Raw genomic sequence first — 17,961 nt, 5'->3', positions numbered from 1 at the left:
GAGCAAAACAACAACTATTGAAGGGAAAAGAGAGAGGGAGAGAATGATGCAAGCAGTGTTAACTGCTGTGTGGATGAGATGTTCATTAGTGAGTTTGGGGAACATACAAAGAATGCATTTAGGGACCATATTGCCTATTTAGTAATCTATAGAGATTTGAGGTTCCAATCCCAGGAGACCAGGAAAACTGATCATTTTTTAAACATGATTTTGTTTATTAGACAACACAAAAGAAGAGGAGGAAAAAGATTGCGTGGTGTCTTCATTGTCCTCGATCACTACCTATGTTTCTAAGTTGTGAATTTAATTTATGTGAAAATTTGAAATATTGCAGAAACGCTCCATGAATAAAGCAACGTTTATATCTTATGTTTTTAAGAGAATAAAATAGTCACTTCTGGGCAAATTGCCAGAAAAAAAGTAAATCCGCCTCAAGCGAGTTGTATACATTTTTTTTTTTTTTTTTTTCATCTTGGTGTTTCTATACGTATTATTGTGATCCCAAAATTCATATAAAACTGGATGGATAGTTAATGGATAGTGCATTTAAAGGGTTAGTTCACCCAAAAAATGAAAATTCTGTCATTAATTACTCACCCTCATGTCGTTCCACACCTATAAGATCTTCGGAACACAAATTAAGATATTTTTGATGAAATCTGAGAGCGCTGTGACTCCTCAATAGACAGCAATTTAACCACCACTTTCAAGGTCCAACAAGGTACTAAAGACATTGTTAAAAAAGTCGACGTGACTGCAGTGGTTCAACCTTAATTTTATGAAGTGACGAGAATACTTTCTGTGCGCAAAAATGAAACAAAAATAGCGACTTTATATCTTCTCTTCTGTGTCATTCTCTTATGCTGTTTATGTCCAGCACTCCCAGGTTCTACGTCCGAACGCCGGGTCAGTAGTGGCTGACGCTGTTCATGTGAGCAGCACGACACATGCGTGTGATGCTGACTCAGGAGCCGGCCAATAATGATTAGGTATTCTGACGTAGAACCTGGAAGTGCTGGACATAAACAGTGTATGGGAATGATGCAGAAGAGAAGATACTGTTGAATAAAGTCTTTATTTTTGTGCACAAAAAGTATTCTCGTTGCTTCATAACATTAAGGTTGAACCACTGTAGTCACATGGACTATTTTAACGACGACTTTAATACCTTTCTGGACCTTGAAAGTGGTGGTTAAATTGTTGTTTATTGCAGAATCAGAGAGCTCTTGGATTTCATTAAAAATATCTTAATTTGTGTTCTGATGATGAATGAAGGTCTTACGGGTGTGGAACGACATGAGTGATGCTCTAAGTGATGTCACGCGTTTTTAGGCCAAAACATTTTTTGTCACATACAGCAAACATCTCCTCACTATCCGCTAGCTGCCTGTCCCCTGAACACACTGTAAAAAAGCGCTGTCTCTGTAGTCACCACAAGCTCCGAAAACGGCAATAAAAACAAACTGGTGCAGCCTGGACCACGAATCATAATAAACATGCTCCAGCCAATAAGCGACAAGAATGATTTTAAATGCGCGTTCATGACTGTTTCAGGAAGCACAGAGGGGAGGGGGAGGAGGAGGAGGAGGGAGGGTCTAGCTAGCCTCTGTTTTGTTTGACAACACTTCGAATGTCAACAGGAAGTTACATCCACCCAGGATCACTTAGAGCACCTTAAATGACAGAACTACCCCTTTAATAATTTGCAATGTCAGATTAGTAAGCAAATGTTCATGTTTTCTTTTCAATGAACTTTGATAAAAACTTAATGGTAAAATGCAATAAACAGCAAAATACGCTTAATCACATCTTCTTAGTTTATACACCACATACATCATGTCACAGGTCATGTGATGTAACTGCTTTTCCTTGAGACTGAATGTTGTAATATTTAGTGTATTTATTTTTTGTCTATTAGGCCCACAATTTGACTTTTTAAAATGTCTTAAGCATCAACGCATAAGCTTTTCATCAAGGCAGTTTACCCAAAAACACTTGTCAACACGAGCTCTCGGAGATGAATGCTGTGTCGGCCCTCTCTTTACGAGAGTTTCCAATCGGCAGCCTCTCATTTCATCTGCGTTTCGGAGACGGTCTTGAATTTTTGAAGACCACTGCTCTCCTCCAGCACAAACACTTCACATCCACTTAGAGGCTCGCTTTCAAGTTTTGGTGCTAACCCGACGACTAGAGCGTTCCTGCAAGCATTGTTTAATTGGTTTCACCTCACGCAGACATCTGATGGGGTCTCATTTACTGAGCTAAGGGACACTGGCCCTCCCCTCCGTGCTCTCCCTCTCCGTGGCCCCCCAGCGGAGTCAGTGCAGGAGTTTGTGTGTGGGATTTCTCTCATCAGAGCGTCGCGGGTCACCTCCACTCCCCCTCGCTTTGAATCGGACCCCCGGTGGCAGCTCCTGGGAGAGTGCCGTGATGTCTCTATCAGACTGTCAAAAGAGATAGCCCCAGGCTCCAGCAGGTCCCCGAGAGCCAATCAAACTCTTCACGCTGCACCAACCGATGCTCTTTCACCAGCACCAAACTGCAGAGGAGTGAAGGGAGGGTGGGAGAGACGGAAGGGGGGGCAGGCTGGGACGCTGCGCACTCCAATCAGTCTGAACAAACTCCCTGAGCTGGGGTCTAGGGCTCATCTGTATGGCTACGGCTATTTTTACAAAGCGCCCGCTCGGTTATTTACCTCGCTCGCTAAATTATTGAGAGAGAGCAGGCAAGCGGACGACTTCTGAAGAAGTTCTGTTCGGTTTTACATTGCTTTGAAAGAAACTTTTCCCTGCTCGCTCTGATAAAGTTGTCTGTAAATCAGCTGAAGGACAAAACTTAGCACTGTAAAAAAGGTGCAAATGAACACAGCCTTCACTGTTAACTTAGTTAGTATGTTAATAATCCATTAATATTAATTTCAAATCAACACTCCGAATGCCCACATTCAAGATGCACCACTTTGGAAATGTTGCTTTCTATAAAAACGACTCTGATAGCGGAGAGGCTGAAATATGTCTGTAATATGAATAAATAAGTTGATGAGGCAGGAAATCTCCATTTGCTCTACTTGAAGCCCCATCACTGGTGCTAACACTACAGAGTGATGGGTCTAGTAGAGAGCCATTAGGCACTGGAGGTGATTTTAATGAAAATGGGAGATGCTAAGTGCGGGGTATGGAGTGTATATACTCACTCTCTCTCTTCCTCTCTCTCAATCTCCCTCCCTCTTTATGAGAGATGAGCTCTCTCATCTGGACCTTGTTATTGTCAGCGAACTACAAAAGCGGTGCATTAGCTGACTGCTCTGGACACACAGAGACTTTGATGTTTTCCTCCAACAGTGACCAGCATCCTCTTCTGAAGTGTGGGTTGGGTAATAACACTGTGTATCCTTCACAAATAACGCCGAGTTAAGGATGCGAGAGAAGAAAAACACATTTAAGAAGTCAAACTTTTAGTTATCTTCTTCATTTCATCTTTATCTGCAGCATAAATGTACAAAATGTGGAAGGTTAATATAAAAAGCAAACATTACAGAATAAAACATCTTGAACAGTAGGATGCATTTGCATGAATAAAAATGTTAAATGGCACTGAATATTTTCCATTGTATTAAGAGTTATAAATATTTTACCCTCATTTAAATATTCCCTGCTGTAAACACAAGCAACAGGAAGCACGTGCTATATGGGCTGTATGTTTTGTGGCTAATTTTTCCTTTGTTAAATGAACCAGAATGTGGTCTCTAAAAAGACATTAATATATGAATTAGGCTGTGTCGTATTTCATTGCATTTCAGCGTGACCGCATGTAGAGGCTGGTGAAGCCCGCCTTTACCTTCATATGCTCAGATACTGTGACCATGTGAGTTCGCGAGGGCCAAAGACCCCGTCGGTTTGGGCCCCTCTCTCTCTTTCACACACACACACACACACACACACACGGATACAAATATAAGCACACGCACAGCACAATGAATACACCTCAGTGGAAATGCGATGGCTTGGCACAAGGGGGCTCCTCCTCCACTCGCACAGGGGCATTATGACTTAAACAGACCGTGTCCTGAAACGCCGTCCGTCTCTTTCATCCGACACGTCCGTCGGGTTTCAGCGCAAGCGTTTCTTCTTCACCGGGCCCTGGTTGCCGAGCTCGGCTCTCAGTTCGCTGTACTGCACCTGTAAAAACAAACAGCTCTTTGGTCAGACGCAGGTAATCGGAGCTGAGGCCCGCTCACAGTAATGGCTCCCCTGAGGAGAGCCGGTGCAAGGGGAAAGCCAGGCGGGCGCGGCTGTAATGAATCATTTTTTAAACACAGGAGCAGAGGGGATTAATCACAAGGAGGAAAGATTTGAAAAGTCAAGGGTTCCGTACCGACACAGCGGTGACTATACCACCCCCACCTATAAGGGAACTATACTGGTTGAGCAGACCCGCTGTCTTAGGTCCTCGCAAACCGAGGAGTTGCGAGTTGTGTCCTTCCTGAGAAAAGTTTGTTGGAGACTAATTATAGCAGCTTGTAGGCAGGAGTAAGTGCCTGTATGGCTCCGGCTGGGGCGTTGCGGTTACAGATGATCACACACTTCCCTCGTTTCAGATGAACATGCTGTTTACTTTACTTAAAGCAGGGAGTGAACTCAGGTCGGAGGTGAAGGTCGGCATGATGAAAGTAGAGTTTCACTGAGGTATGAGAAACTGAATACAGATTTTTCCTACAGTGTATCCACGTACAACTGCTAGATTGCCATTAAACATACTCAGATCTGGCATTCAAAATGATATGGAGTTAAAGTGCATCTTAATTAATAAGAAGTTGCTTTACGACTGGAAAGTCAGTTCTTCTCTTTCTGCAAAAAGTCATAATGTGATGATTCAGCATGTGAAAAGGACACTTTTTAGCCTGTGACTAATAAATGGGATGGAGTGTGAAACTAAATTTGTACCAAATTTAGTTTCACACTCCAGATGCTACTGCATTTCAGTTACAACTCTCCGGTCATTCAATACTTGTTGTCGACTGATATATCAGCCAATATTATTTAATTATTGGCCAATAAAGGATTGTAAGCTCCAAGAATTTTATTTTGACAGTGCCTGACGCCCTGCTTTCTAAAATATCCGCATTTGTCGATCTCAATACACAGCTCATATTAAACATTTTATACACGTTATCGAACCTCCAAAAACGTTATCACGTTATCAAACCTCCAAAAACACTCTCTATGATTTTCCTTACACAGTTAAAGGATTAGTTCACTTCAGAATTAAAATTTCCTGATAATTTACTCATAATTTACCCATGTCATCCAAGATGTTTGTCTTTTTTCTTCAGTCGAAAAGAAATGAAGGTTTTTGAGGAAAACGGTGAAACGATTGGTCATTTTCTAAAAATTGCAGTTTCAATGCAGCTTAAAATGGCTCTACACAATCCCAGCCAAGGAATAAGGAAACAATCAGCCATTTTATAAAAATAAACAAATAAATAAATAAATTATATACTTTTTAACCACAAATGTTCATCTTGCACTAGCTGTGCGATGCGCCACGCATTACGAAATCATGTTGGAAAGGTCACATGCGACGTAGGCGGAAGTACAGATCCAGTGTCTACAAAGCGAACATGCAATGACTAAGTCAAACACCCTTTACAAAAAAAGGTAAAACAACGATGTCGGACGATTTTGAAGTTGAAGAAAAAAAAAGATGTTTTTCGCCCTGCTGCGGTACTTCTGCCTACATCACGGGTGACCTTTCCAATGTGATTACGTAATGCGTGGCGCCTCACAGAGCTAGTGCAAGACGAGCATTTGTGGTTAAAAAGTATATATATTTGTTTTGTTTTTGTATTTTACCGATCGTTTAGCTAGATAAGACCCTTATTCCTTGGCTGGGATCGTGTAGAGCCCTTTGAAGCTGCACTGAAACTGCAATTTGGAATGTTTTCCTCAAAAACCCTAATTTTTTTTCAACTGAAGAAAGAAAGATATAAACATCTTGGATGGCATGGGGGTGAGTAAATCAGGTGTTTATCAGGAAATTTAAATTCTGAAGTGAACTAATCCTTTAAGAGTAACATCAGCCTCTGAAAATGGCATTAAAGGCATCTTCTCTTGTCCAAGGCCACCGTTCAGTCCAAACAACGTACAGCATCGACAAATAATTAAATATGGCATGAGGCTGATGGGACTCGAAAGTGTGGAGAATGCGTCCAAATGCTTTTCTTGTTTGTTTCTCCTCGAAACAATAACCTGGAGGTGTATCTGTAAGGTAGGGACTGCACACTAATTACCAGGCCCTGATTATGAGAATGGAAGATGGAGCACAAGGGAACAAAGAGACGCGGCAGCCTCAGAACATGAAACTGTCCTCAGAACTGACAGATGCTGCTTATTTTAGGACAGAGGGCCGCTGTATGAAGTCCAGTTTTGAGGGTTTGTGTTTGAAGAACTGCACAAGCACTAATTGCCAAGTCATTTTCGGAACTGTGAGACAGGAGTCAATTTGAGCTTTTGTAACGTGCTGTTTATTTGGTCAGTCCTTTTTTAGCATAAAGGTTCGGACATTGTAAACTTAACAGGGACTGCATGGATTTGCATACCTTTTTGGTATGGTTAATGACCACTTTGCCGCTTTATTGGCATTTTGTTCTTTAAAAAGTGGCTTTTTTTTTTTTTGTGCTAAAGATCATTCTGTCTTCCCATTTTTGGTGCGTTCCATTTAAATGAACAGCAGGCAGTTCATCCAACCACGAAAACATACTTCAAAAGGCTTAAAAACTCAGCAATGGTTTCCATCTTGTTTTGCCAACTTGCTGCTTCCACATGCCAAAACCAGTGTGTCATGCTGGCTTCATCTAACCACACAGACATATGTTAACGTAAAGTTGCAGAGGTTCGTCCCAGGAGGTTCGCCTGAGCCAATCACTCAAGCTCTCCAGTATCTGAGCAGGACAGGAAACACTGACAACAGTTAAATAGCCTTGTTGATGGAAAGAAGTACCCTATGTAAAATGATTTGTGACAGCAGGACCCGCTTTGGATCCCAACTTCAGAATCCCACTCAGGGTCCGAAAGACAGAGCGAGACTCTCAGCGTTTGGCTGCACGTCCGCGGGCTTATGATGTAACCCTGAATGACATATCAGCCATGGATAATGTTTCATCACATATGGCGCCCAGCAGGACGGCGTTGGCTCGACACTTCATTAATCGAGTCCTCCAACCTGATGTGACGGGGGCCGCCACACTGCCAGTGTGCAGACACCGACCCCTTAGCCAATCCCTGAACCCTCTACAGCACCCTTCTTTTATCACAGGCCGACAAAACTGATAATCAGGGACAAGGCTGAAGCGTTACGGCCGAGGATAGATCAGAGCGGACCCCATCCAGGCAGCCGGGTGACTCCATCAAGACATGCTGGGAAATAATTGGTCCGGGGGCCGTCTTTAAAGGCGCGAGTCCATTAATAATCAAACACAGCCAGAGGAAATATCCAGGGTAACACTTGGGAATTCTGTTAGAGCAAATAATGCAGAAATCTTCAGGGAATTCCTTCCTTGACTCCATCCCTCCCTCTCTCTCTCTAAATGTAAAACCGGACTCTTACCTTTTGAACATCAGAAGGCACCCTCTTGAGAAAATCCAGTATTTCATTTTTGTCAATGGCATATGGGTTGATAAGCTTCTTGGCAAATTTGTTAACACCTGTGAAAACAAGCATGCATTAATAAATAAAGTTAGCCTCCGCACCTGCAGGTATCTTATTGACAAAACAAACCTTGACCCGACAAACATTTGTCACATTATCTGTAGTAATTCATATTGCTATGTGATCGGATACACACGATCTGCTGTAGTATATGGTCATCACGGTTCACGCTACTGCTGTGTTTGTGATGCCATATAACTGCAACAAGAGCAAAGCATTGCGTTGACGCTAGCTATGTTTCCATCCACCTATTTTTATTTGCATTTTTGGGATGTTGCATAAAAAACGCTAGATGGAAATGGCAAGATGCGGATGTTTTTTATCCGACAAGAAAACATGCGTATAAACATAAATGGATACACATTTACCGAATAAATTCCTCGCGCGCATCAAAAAAGACGCAATTTTGCGATTAGACGGCATAACTGGACTAACCAGCAGATTCTTTTCAAATATTATTTTGGTCATTCTGAAATGCCTTAGCCAAAGTCTGTCCTCAAAGTGGTTCGGTATAATGACCTCCCAGAACTGTTTTACACAACTTCGTTCCCAAACAGCAGGGATCTGCCTCCGAATGCAAGATAACATGACCACGTTTATCGTGTTTCATCTGCAGGCTCTGAGGCGCAAGTAATTTATTACATACAGAAAAAAAGAGCCACAGTGGCTTCTCCTACTGCAGCAATTTTCATTTTTCTTAGTGATATTTGGCACCAGTTTATCTTAAAGTGACGATTTTGTTCTCTTCGACTCACTGGATGGAAACGGTGCTTTATTCACAAATATTTTATGCGATATTCCAATTTTGTGCAAAATTGGAGTTAAATTCGCAATTTTGGATGGAAACCAATACATTTTCATGTTTTCCCATGAAAACATTGAGAAGAATATGGTACTGTTCAAAAGTTTGGGGTTTGTGTGTGTGTGTATATATATATATATATATATATATATATATATATATATATATATTTAGGGCTGTCAAAATAACGCGTTAATTTCGATTAATTAATCTGAGAAAAAAATAACGCGTTAAAAAAAATAACGCAGATTAATCCATTCCATATTGACCTTTGAACCTGGAGCCGTTCTAGCCACATAGACTGTAAAAGTCTAGCTACCATTCGACTGTAAAATGAAGGAGGGAGATCACTGCTGCGCTGACGGACAGAACGAGCAGAGCTCCTCCCTCGTGCGCGCAAGCTCTCTTCATCTTCAAAGTAAGCACCGTCTTTGCACTCTCTCTACCTCGAACATAATAATCTAAATCAACTGACACAATGCTAAAAGTTCGTAAGACCGAATCCATGTTCCACGAGGCGCATTTGGAGAATGTTTTTCCTGAATAACCGCTGGGTGTGAATAGTGCTCAAAAGAACGTCACCTCATCTTCTCTGACAGGCTCCCTGCACGTGCAGCTGACATAAACCACACTTTCAATAAACAAAAAGAAAATCCTATCCAGTGGTGAAGTGTTTTCTGTGTTGACAAATCTTTTGCGATGTCCTAATGACAGTTGCGATTCGCACGCAACGCGTCAACGTCCGCTAATGTCCGATTCGCGACCTAATGACTCATTTGAACAGATTCATTTTAATGAATCATGACAAACAACTGATCTGTCCACACGGTCTATAATGAATCATTTACTCGAACAACTCTGAAATGAGAACATGGGTATCGGGCTCGCAGATCACGTGGGTAGAGCACCCTGCATTGATTCATTTGAATTGAAATATTTAATACTTTCACAGCAAAAATTATTTATGCGATTAATTTAGATTAATTAATCACAGAGTATGTAATTAATTAGATTAAAATTTTTAATCGATTGACAGCCCTAAAATATAAATAAATAAATATATATATACATATATATATATATATATATATATATATATATATATATATATATATATATATATATATAAAGAAATTATTCATTTTATTCAAGTACACATTAAACTGATCAAACAAAGTTGCAGTAAAGATATTTAGAATGTTACAAAAAATCTAAATGCTGTTCTTTTGAACTTTCTATTCATCAAAAAATCTTGAAAACAATGTGTCAGTTTACACAAAAAATATTTAGCACCACAAATTATTTTAACACTGGTATTAGTAAATGTTTCTTGAGCAGCTTATCAGAATATTAGAGTGCTTTCTGAAGGATCATGTGACGCTGAAGAGCAGTAATAGCTGCTGAAAATGTAATTTTAAAATATATTAAAATAGAAAACATTTCATCAAATAAATGCAGAAGACTTTTTTCATAAACATTAAAAAATGTTACTGACCCCAAATGTTATATATAATTTACAATTCCATATTTGAAGACAAGAAACATTATATTTCTAACTGTACATACATCAAACTTTTACAAGATTGCAAAGCCTCAGTCAGGAGAGGTGCAGCTGGCCTCCCCAGCCAACAGCGGCTCATGTTCATGATTCTGATCAGCTGTCACAGGTAGAGTTATGGAAATGGATCACTTTTTAAATAGCTTTCGTCAGGCGTCAGTAAAGGAGTTCGAGCTCAAAGCTCAGAGACAGTAAAGTGTGATTCTTTCTAAAACACCTCTGCATGACTTCCATTTAAAGGAAAGTGGAGACAGCTTAACAGCAGCACTGGAGTATCACGCATGATTGGGTGAAAAGGCTACACATGGTGTCTCACTTACTTACCCCACACTAAAACTATGTACCGCAGTGGGATGAAGTACAAGGCAGTAGTCGCCAGCAACAGAACCAAGCAGGCCAGGAATGACAAGAACGGCACTGACCAGTTGAATGTGCTGTCAATGGAGACACAAGTTAATTAATTTTCATAAATAAATTATATATGAATAAATATATGTACATGTATGTTATATATGGACATATGTACGTTATTAACTGTTCAGGCTTTAGTGCTAAGTAAAATAAAAATCTAAGTCAACATAAAAAGTCATAAAGTCATACAATTTGGAGATTAAAGGCATAATATTGCATAAATAAAATTGACATATATAAAAAAATAAATAAAAAAATACATTATATATTGAAAAGGTGTGAATGATCACAATAGTTCACCAAAGTAGCAGCATTTTTCAGTGTTTTTTATTAATAAAGCTATTTGACAAAGGACTTGAGCACAACTGCATACAGTATGCGAGCTTCATAAGAGGTATAAAATGCTCTGTTCTTACTTTTTCACTCTTTCTCCGATGCTAGCCACTTCATCTAAAGTGCTCTGAACTGTAAGCACAATTTCTTGAACCATGTGGATTTTTTCCATCAGTCCTCTTTTCTCTGATTCCTGAAGAGAAAGAAAAAAAGACAGAGACTGATGAGGGAAGTCAGCTGCTAGAAGCCTACAAAGGAAGAGCAGTTTATTTCCAGAGTGCCATCACCAGTATTTCATCTAGTCAATGGCCTGTAATGAGCTTCTGTAACATCTCCTCAGACGTGAAAATGTGTCAGCCTCTCCTCCAGAGCTGTCACGAATCTGGGAGTATTTCAGCATTCGTCAGGCGCAAACAATAAAGGTGCATCACAATCAAAGATTAAGCGGAGGAGGAAAAAGATGTAAAAATGGCAATCAGAAAGCATACAGAGAGAGAGAGAAAGAGAGGGACTCAGGAGTTAGAGAACACAGACGGCGTAAGACGCCAACTTGCGAGGTCGTCTAATCCGCGAGTCTCTGCCGGGCAAGTCTTGGCTCGTTTCCTAGGGTGCGAGCTTTTTCGAGTACCAGTTCTTGGCATACGAAAGCTAAGAGTTGCCCACCTTATGGCAAGATTGAGTGCAGGGTTGAAATCATTGGATTTATCGTTTTCTGTATCTGAGCTCGTGGGAGAAAGATTGCAATGTCTGAGTGTAATCCTGTTATACAAAGCAATGTTTTTACTTCTTGTAAGAGAGATGGGAAATCCCATTGTCTTTTTGTATTTTGATGCATCACACAGTATTGGGTTGCCATGTAATTCAGAGACATGGGCTAAATGGACTTTCGATGGAAAAAAAAAAAAAAAAGAGGAGAGAAATTCTATTCCATTTTACTTAAAGAAGATTGCTAGGGTAATCTAACGACCAAAGCAACATGATCACATCAGAGAATCCTCCGGCATAAGAGCCCATGAGTATAGTTCTCCAAAGGGGGAAGAGAAGAAAGAAAGAGAAACGAGAAGCCCTCACATCAAAAGCATGGAATAATGACAGGAGTAATGATGGATAGCATGGGGGGTGGTGAGAAAGACAAACGTGCGATCGAGCGCTGTATATGTTTGCGTAAGCGACCGTCCCCCAGACAGCGGCCCCGGTGGGAAAGCTCAGCCCAGACTCCCCACTGTCACTCTCCATTCGGCCCCAGACACAGGAAACCATAGGAAGCCAGTCGTGCCTCCGCTCAGCACAACCCGTCTACTCCAGCGACACACAGCATGTCCTAGCATAGAGACTAGGATATCAATCAAGAGAAAATCAACATGCCTCCTGTTAGGAGTCATTTAAAATCCCTGTTTTGTGAGGAAAGTGTCAAAGGAGGATAAAGTGCAGAAGATGATGTATTCTTTTAGTGTATCAACTGTGTTTGATATCAGCTCAAATGTCTTTAGTGTTTCTTTGCTTAATGAACAGCGTGACTCTAGAACAACCGCAAGAAAAAATGAACTTACAGTGCTCCCAAAAAATATTTGAACACTTAAGTCACATATTATATAACAAAATATCAAATCAAGTGGCATTTATTTAAAAGAAATAGATCACAGTCTCTTTTCAAGCAAAACAAAAAGACGTTTTCTAGGTTTGCAAGGTTATTAAAAACTGCTGGTTCTTTCTACAGCTCATATGTTTCGTTTTCTTTTTTTTCTATTTTAACATTAACAAATCGGAATAATTTTAATCTTTTTAAAATAATAATATTGGCATTTTGTTTTCTGATGAAGCTTTTTGGCAGAACAGATATTTACATACGTAAACTTATGAACACAATTGAGTAAAAGTATAAAATGCTCTCTTTTTCAGTCTTACCCCAATGCAAGCCACCTAATCTAAAGTGTTGTAAACTGCAAGATCATCTGTTCAATGCTGTTCAAAAATAAAGTGTGAATCATGCCCATACAGTGTGTTAATGTGATGAACTCCACCTATGGTTACCCTACAAGGACACTTGAGCGAATTTGAGACTAATTGTTTTTAAAAAATGGCTTAGAAAAGTAACATCAGGTCTAAGAGCCATTTTAGTTCTTTTGTTTTGTGTTGCAGATGTCACTTGCTTTGATATGTTGTTATCTAGTGACATTTTTAAGTGTCCAAAACCTTTTTGGGATCACTGTACATGCGGGGTAACGTTTGTCACAGATTTCTTTGATATGGCTGTAAGGTCTTAAAGGGTTAATTCACCCGAAAATGAAAAATTATCCCATGATTTACTCACCCTCAAGCCATCCTAGGTGTAAATGACTTTTTCAGATGAACACAATTGGAGATATATTTAAAAATAGCCTGGCTCTTCCATGCTTTATAATGGTAGTGAATGGGAGGCGTGATTTTGAAGCCCAAAAAATGCATCCATCCATCATAAAAATAATCCATACGGCTCCAGGGGGTTATTAAATGCCTTCTGAAGTGAAGCGATGGGTTTTTGTAAGAAAAATATCCATATTTAAAACTTTATTAGCTATACTAACTAGCTTTCGGCAGACGACTGCACATATCGATTTGCGGTGGCAGAGTAACCCCTGACCTGACACATGATGTAATGATGAATGTAGAAGCATAGAGGATGAACAAAACAAGACACTGGTCATGAATTAGAAATCTGAAACGAGATATTTTAAAGAGAAATGTTGGAGGATTTTCAAGATAAGAGAAGAGGAGCTTGAGTTTGTTGCCCAGCCCTATTTGTTTAAACCGTGAGAGGCGTCTAAGCTTCCACTACTCCTACATCCCGTGTCATACATCGCTTCAGGGGTTGCTCTTGCGGCGCAAGTAGACTTGCGCAGTATGGTGGTCTGGCGGAAGCTAGTTATTTGAGTTTATAAAGTTTTAAATTTGGGTATTTTTCTTACAAAACCCCATCGCTTTGCTTCAGAAACCCTTTATTAATCCCCTGGAACTGTATGGATTATTTTTATGATGGATGTATGGATTTTTTGAGGCTTCAAAATCGCGCCCCTCTTTCAACCGTTTTAAATCTTGGAAGAGCCAGGATATTTTTAAATACGTCTCTGATTGTGTTCGTCTGAAAGAAGATAGTCATATACACCTAGGTTGGCTTAAGGGTGAGTAAATCATGGGGTAATTTTCATTTTTGGTTGAACTAACCCTTTAAAATTACAAACATGAAAGATTCATATTATTGGAGACCAAAAGATGACAGTGTAAGCATTCATAGAAGCGTGATATACAAGTTCTCTGGACTATTGCGATTCATCTTCCTGAACCCCCTTGAAGTCAGACATCCTTTTTTCCGCCTCTGAGGTGGAAACAAATTTTTTAGCAGAAATAAACTATCCGAGCTACATGTCTACTGATTAGAAAACCTGTGTCAGATCATATTCTCAATTCAGATGAAATTGTCACATAACTTTTATGTTGGCTTAATAGGGAACAGATTGCACAAAGGCAAACAGAAAATGCAGTTTCACAGGGATGCTCGGCACAATCAAAAAACTGCAAGCCAGGGTTCATTTAACATTCCTGTAATTGGGTAAATGGCGTCAAATTTGAATATTCATTCAAAGCTGGTGCAAATATTTGCGACTCACTTATTCCACAACGGAATAACCAGAGGAACGCACCTAAATAAAACACCTGCGTTATTGGCAAAATGTGTTGCAAATGGGTTTGTTAAAGCCAACAACTGCCGTACAAACAAGCACAAAACACCCAACGCTCCCTAATGGATATGTCACAGGATTGTGCACTCTGGAATACACAATGATTATGACATCAACACTCTGTCCTTGTGGAATGTGCTGAAGGTGATACGTTAGATGTGAGGGGGAGAGGGCTTGAGGGTTATAAGTCCACCAATGATACCCTGGGGTACGGTGGAGAATGGGGTCAGCTCTTTGCCTGTCTAGCCAAAGCATGGTACTCTTGGGTGACCTGTGCCCAGGGTCATTTGGGACACACATCCAGGGGGTTGTTTTCTCTTCTGTCCTCTCGTTTTCTGATGCGATTAAACCAGTGTCTGTGCGCTCAACACAATTGATACCAAAAGCCGAAGGGAAGTTACATCACCGCACATGATTTGTAAATTTCTCTCTCCACCCCCAGGACAAATTTGTGCTCGTAGAGGAGATCTGTTATTATTTCTGCAGTATCGCGGCTTCTCCCATCGACTTTCTTAAGTTTCATTCCATCGCGTCCGTGCTGCCCAGCTGCAGGTTTACATATTCTCTTCCTCCAGGGGAAAACACACTGAAAACAGGCGGTAATCGTAACCTCCTCAGAGGGGACAGCCTTTATCCCCATGTTAACCAAAGAGTAGGAAAAAACGGCACCTTTTGAAGTGATCAAATTTAACAGCGATCATTTTCCAACCCCAAAACATTAGCTGCGATGACTTTGATAGGAAGTGTAACGCTACACTGTTTGATCAGCCTGCGCGATACCGAAGTCAAAGTGAAAAAACATAACAGGACTTTGAAACAAGCCACCTTAAATTAGAGCTGACAACTTAAAATAAACATGGACATTTGGGTAATTAAATAAATGAAAGGAGATATTTCATTTACACAAGCCGTGAAAGGGTGTAAAAACACCCTATATATCTCACTAGAAAAATAGTATTAATTCTAATACTAAATAATAAAAATAAATAAATGCACAGGTCCAATTTTACTGCTAAAATCAAGTTAATTATACAAATAAAATGGTTTAAATGAAAGTAATATAATTTTTTTAATGACATTTAGCTTAATTTAAACGCTCACATTTCCAGTCCAAATATTTATAAGACTTATATGTAGGGTTTTTTTTTTTTTTTTTTTTTGATCACAAAGTCCTTTCTCCCTCCAAGATATATTACAATTGTTTAGCTGCTGGGTGTAAGCTAATGTGCTTGCACACACATATCATGCGTTTCATCCGTGAATTATCTGCTTGGCTTGGATAGGATTTGGAAGAGGGAGCTGTTTTTAACAGAGGGGTTCCTCTCAACAGATGAAGCTAGCCTGCGGTCATCATAGCAGAATATATTGAGCACATTATGAATATGAATCCTAGGCCCTAGCCGTACAGCGCAAGGGTCAGCGCTCGGAGGCTTAGAGCTGCGCACTTCCGCACATCCAAGTCAGAAAGCAATAATGCATTATCTTCCTGTTAACCCATTCTTCTCCAGACCAGACAGCGTGGCCTAAAATGATTATGAGCCTGCCCTGCTTCATTATGAATTTATTCAGCACTCAGCATTCAGATTTTGACCAATATGACTGGTTATCATCCACATGCACCAAACAATGAAACCATAGCAGCTTAAATGTGTGTGTGTGTGTTTTTTTTTTTTTTTAAAGGATGTTTGTACTGTTTCTTTTTTTTCTAATGACTGAATATTTTAGGAATAATTGGATCTAAGCAGATTTGGGAGAATTTGTAATTAGTCTAATGACTCATCTTAAGCATAAAAAATAAAATGCTAAAAGGGGGAGTTCAGTTGCAGTCCAGCCTCCCTATTTAGCCATGCCTGCCTAAAAATCCTTACAATGCCTCTATTCCCCAGCGGAAGGCAAACTTCAATTAATGATGCCGTTCTGTGCTTATTTCTGCGTTTCAAAGGACCACAGCAAAGCAACCAAATCCATTTGTTGTATGAGCGAGGATTCCCAGAGGACTGGTGTGAAAGTACTGGAGGGAAAATGTGCTTGCTGAATCGTCTGTCCTCATTTTGAACGTATTTAAGTTGCAGTGCTGAGTTAAATGCTGTATTAAAGGTACAGCGTACAGTCCATCTATGCAGCACCCCAAGGACAGCTCTGAGAGGCTCTATAAAAGTCAGCGGTTAATCAAAAACCACGCATGACACCGGTGAAATACCTTTTCATCTTCGTCCTCGTCCTCGGCCACGGACATGTTCTCCTGCAAAAGAAGAAGAAAGAGACAGAGAGCGGATGAGATTGAGACACACGTGGGCAATGGAGCATTTTCTTAACAAACACCTCGTAATGAAACCTTCGCTTGTATATACACCCCCATTGGGAGAGGCCTTGTTGCCGTAGCAACTGCCTCTCGGGTGACCTCGCACAAAAGGAGGAGGTGAATGAGAGAGGCCTTCCTCACAAGAGCGATGTCACAACCAAGCAATCTCATTTCTTCACAACAAACACGTACAAACACTCACACATGCACCTGGAACCAAAAGGAATGCATTTAATCTTGGCCGTTCGGCTGCCTAGATCGCTCTTAAGTCATCCCTGACCCTTTCCGGCTACTGACTGTAAATGCGGCACTCTTTTCTGCTAGGCCGAGGGGTGAATGCGAGGTGACGCAGGCTTTAACACTGCCAGAGAGCGCAGCCCCGCCCTGAGCCTGAGATACGGCACTGAGATGGGCTGGTGGTGCACAAAGAGCTGATACACTCTGGGTAAAGACTCAAATGTGGTTTACACAACCACTGGAGATGAAGGTCACTCAAAGTGTGACTGCTACGTTAAAACTCATGACCAAGGGCTATAGGAGCATTCAGGCATCTTAACCTTTCTGAATGTTGAATATATAGACAACATGGATCTAATTAGGAAGGACTGATCAATTAATGTCTTTAGAAATGCTGTGAAAAGACTGATTTCAGTCTTGTAAGATGTATAATGTGCTGTAAGTTATGCAATCGCTGTCTGGAATACTTAATTCTGAGTGGTCTATAGCAACATTTGGATAATGGTATAATATATAAACTGTATATTGGGTTTCAAGTCTCTTATGCTCACCTAAGCTGCATTTATTTAATCAGAAATACAGGAAAAACGGTAATATTGCGAAATATTATGCAAGCGATAAAGTACAAGAGGCTGTGCTGTATCGTGAATAAGTCACGGCTGAAGGGCGTTGTTAGGCACATAATATTTCACAATATTACTGTTTTTCCTTTATTTTTGATTAAATAAATGCTTTGCGTCGTGCCTAACAACGCCCTTCAGCCGTGATTTATTCACGATACAGCACTAGCCTCGAGTACCTTATTGCTTTTATAAAAAGGTTACCACACAATACAAATATTAAAGCCAAAAATATGTATCAATGCAACTTTCATGAAGTATACTTTCACTAAAGC

The 17,961-nt window shown here is 40.3% G+C and overlaps 1 protein-coding gene across 1 annotated transcript in view; it reads right to left on the bottom strand.

The window, feature by feature from the left end:
• Positions 1-1,658: 1,658 nt before the first annotated feature.
• Positions 1,659-17,961, bottom strand: part of mctp2a (multiple C2 domains, transmembrane 2a) — a 68,434-nt gene continuing 52,131 nt past the window's right edge. The window contains exons 19-23 of the mRNA XM_048168611.1: positions 16,728-16,769; positions 10,895-11,004; positions 10,392-10,501; positions 7,606-7,703; positions 1,659-4,178 (exon numbers count right to left, since the gene is read on the bottom strand). Coding sequence (XP_048024568.1) covers positions 4,110-4,178; positions 7,606-7,703; positions 10,392-10,501; positions 10,895-11,004; positions 16,728-16,769 — 429 coding nt within the window. The 3' untranslated portion in view covers positions 1,659-4,109. The remainder of the gene's footprint in view (positions 4,179-7,605; positions 7,704-10,391; positions 10,502-10,894; positions 11,005-16,727; positions 16,770-17,961) is intronic.

This window comes from Megalobrama amblycephala, linkage group LG19 (genome assembly GCF_018812025.1).
Source record: "Megalobrama amblycephala isolate DHTTF-2021 linkage group LG19, ASM1881202v1, whole genome shotgun sequence".
In the NCBI taxonomy this organism is placed as follows: domain Eukaryota; kingdom Metazoa; phylum Chordata; class Actinopteri; order Cypriniformes; family Xenocyprididae; genus Megalobrama; species Megalobrama amblycephala.
Note: the sequence above shows the minus strand (reverse complement) of the source record. Positions and strands in the feature narration are given on the sequence as shown.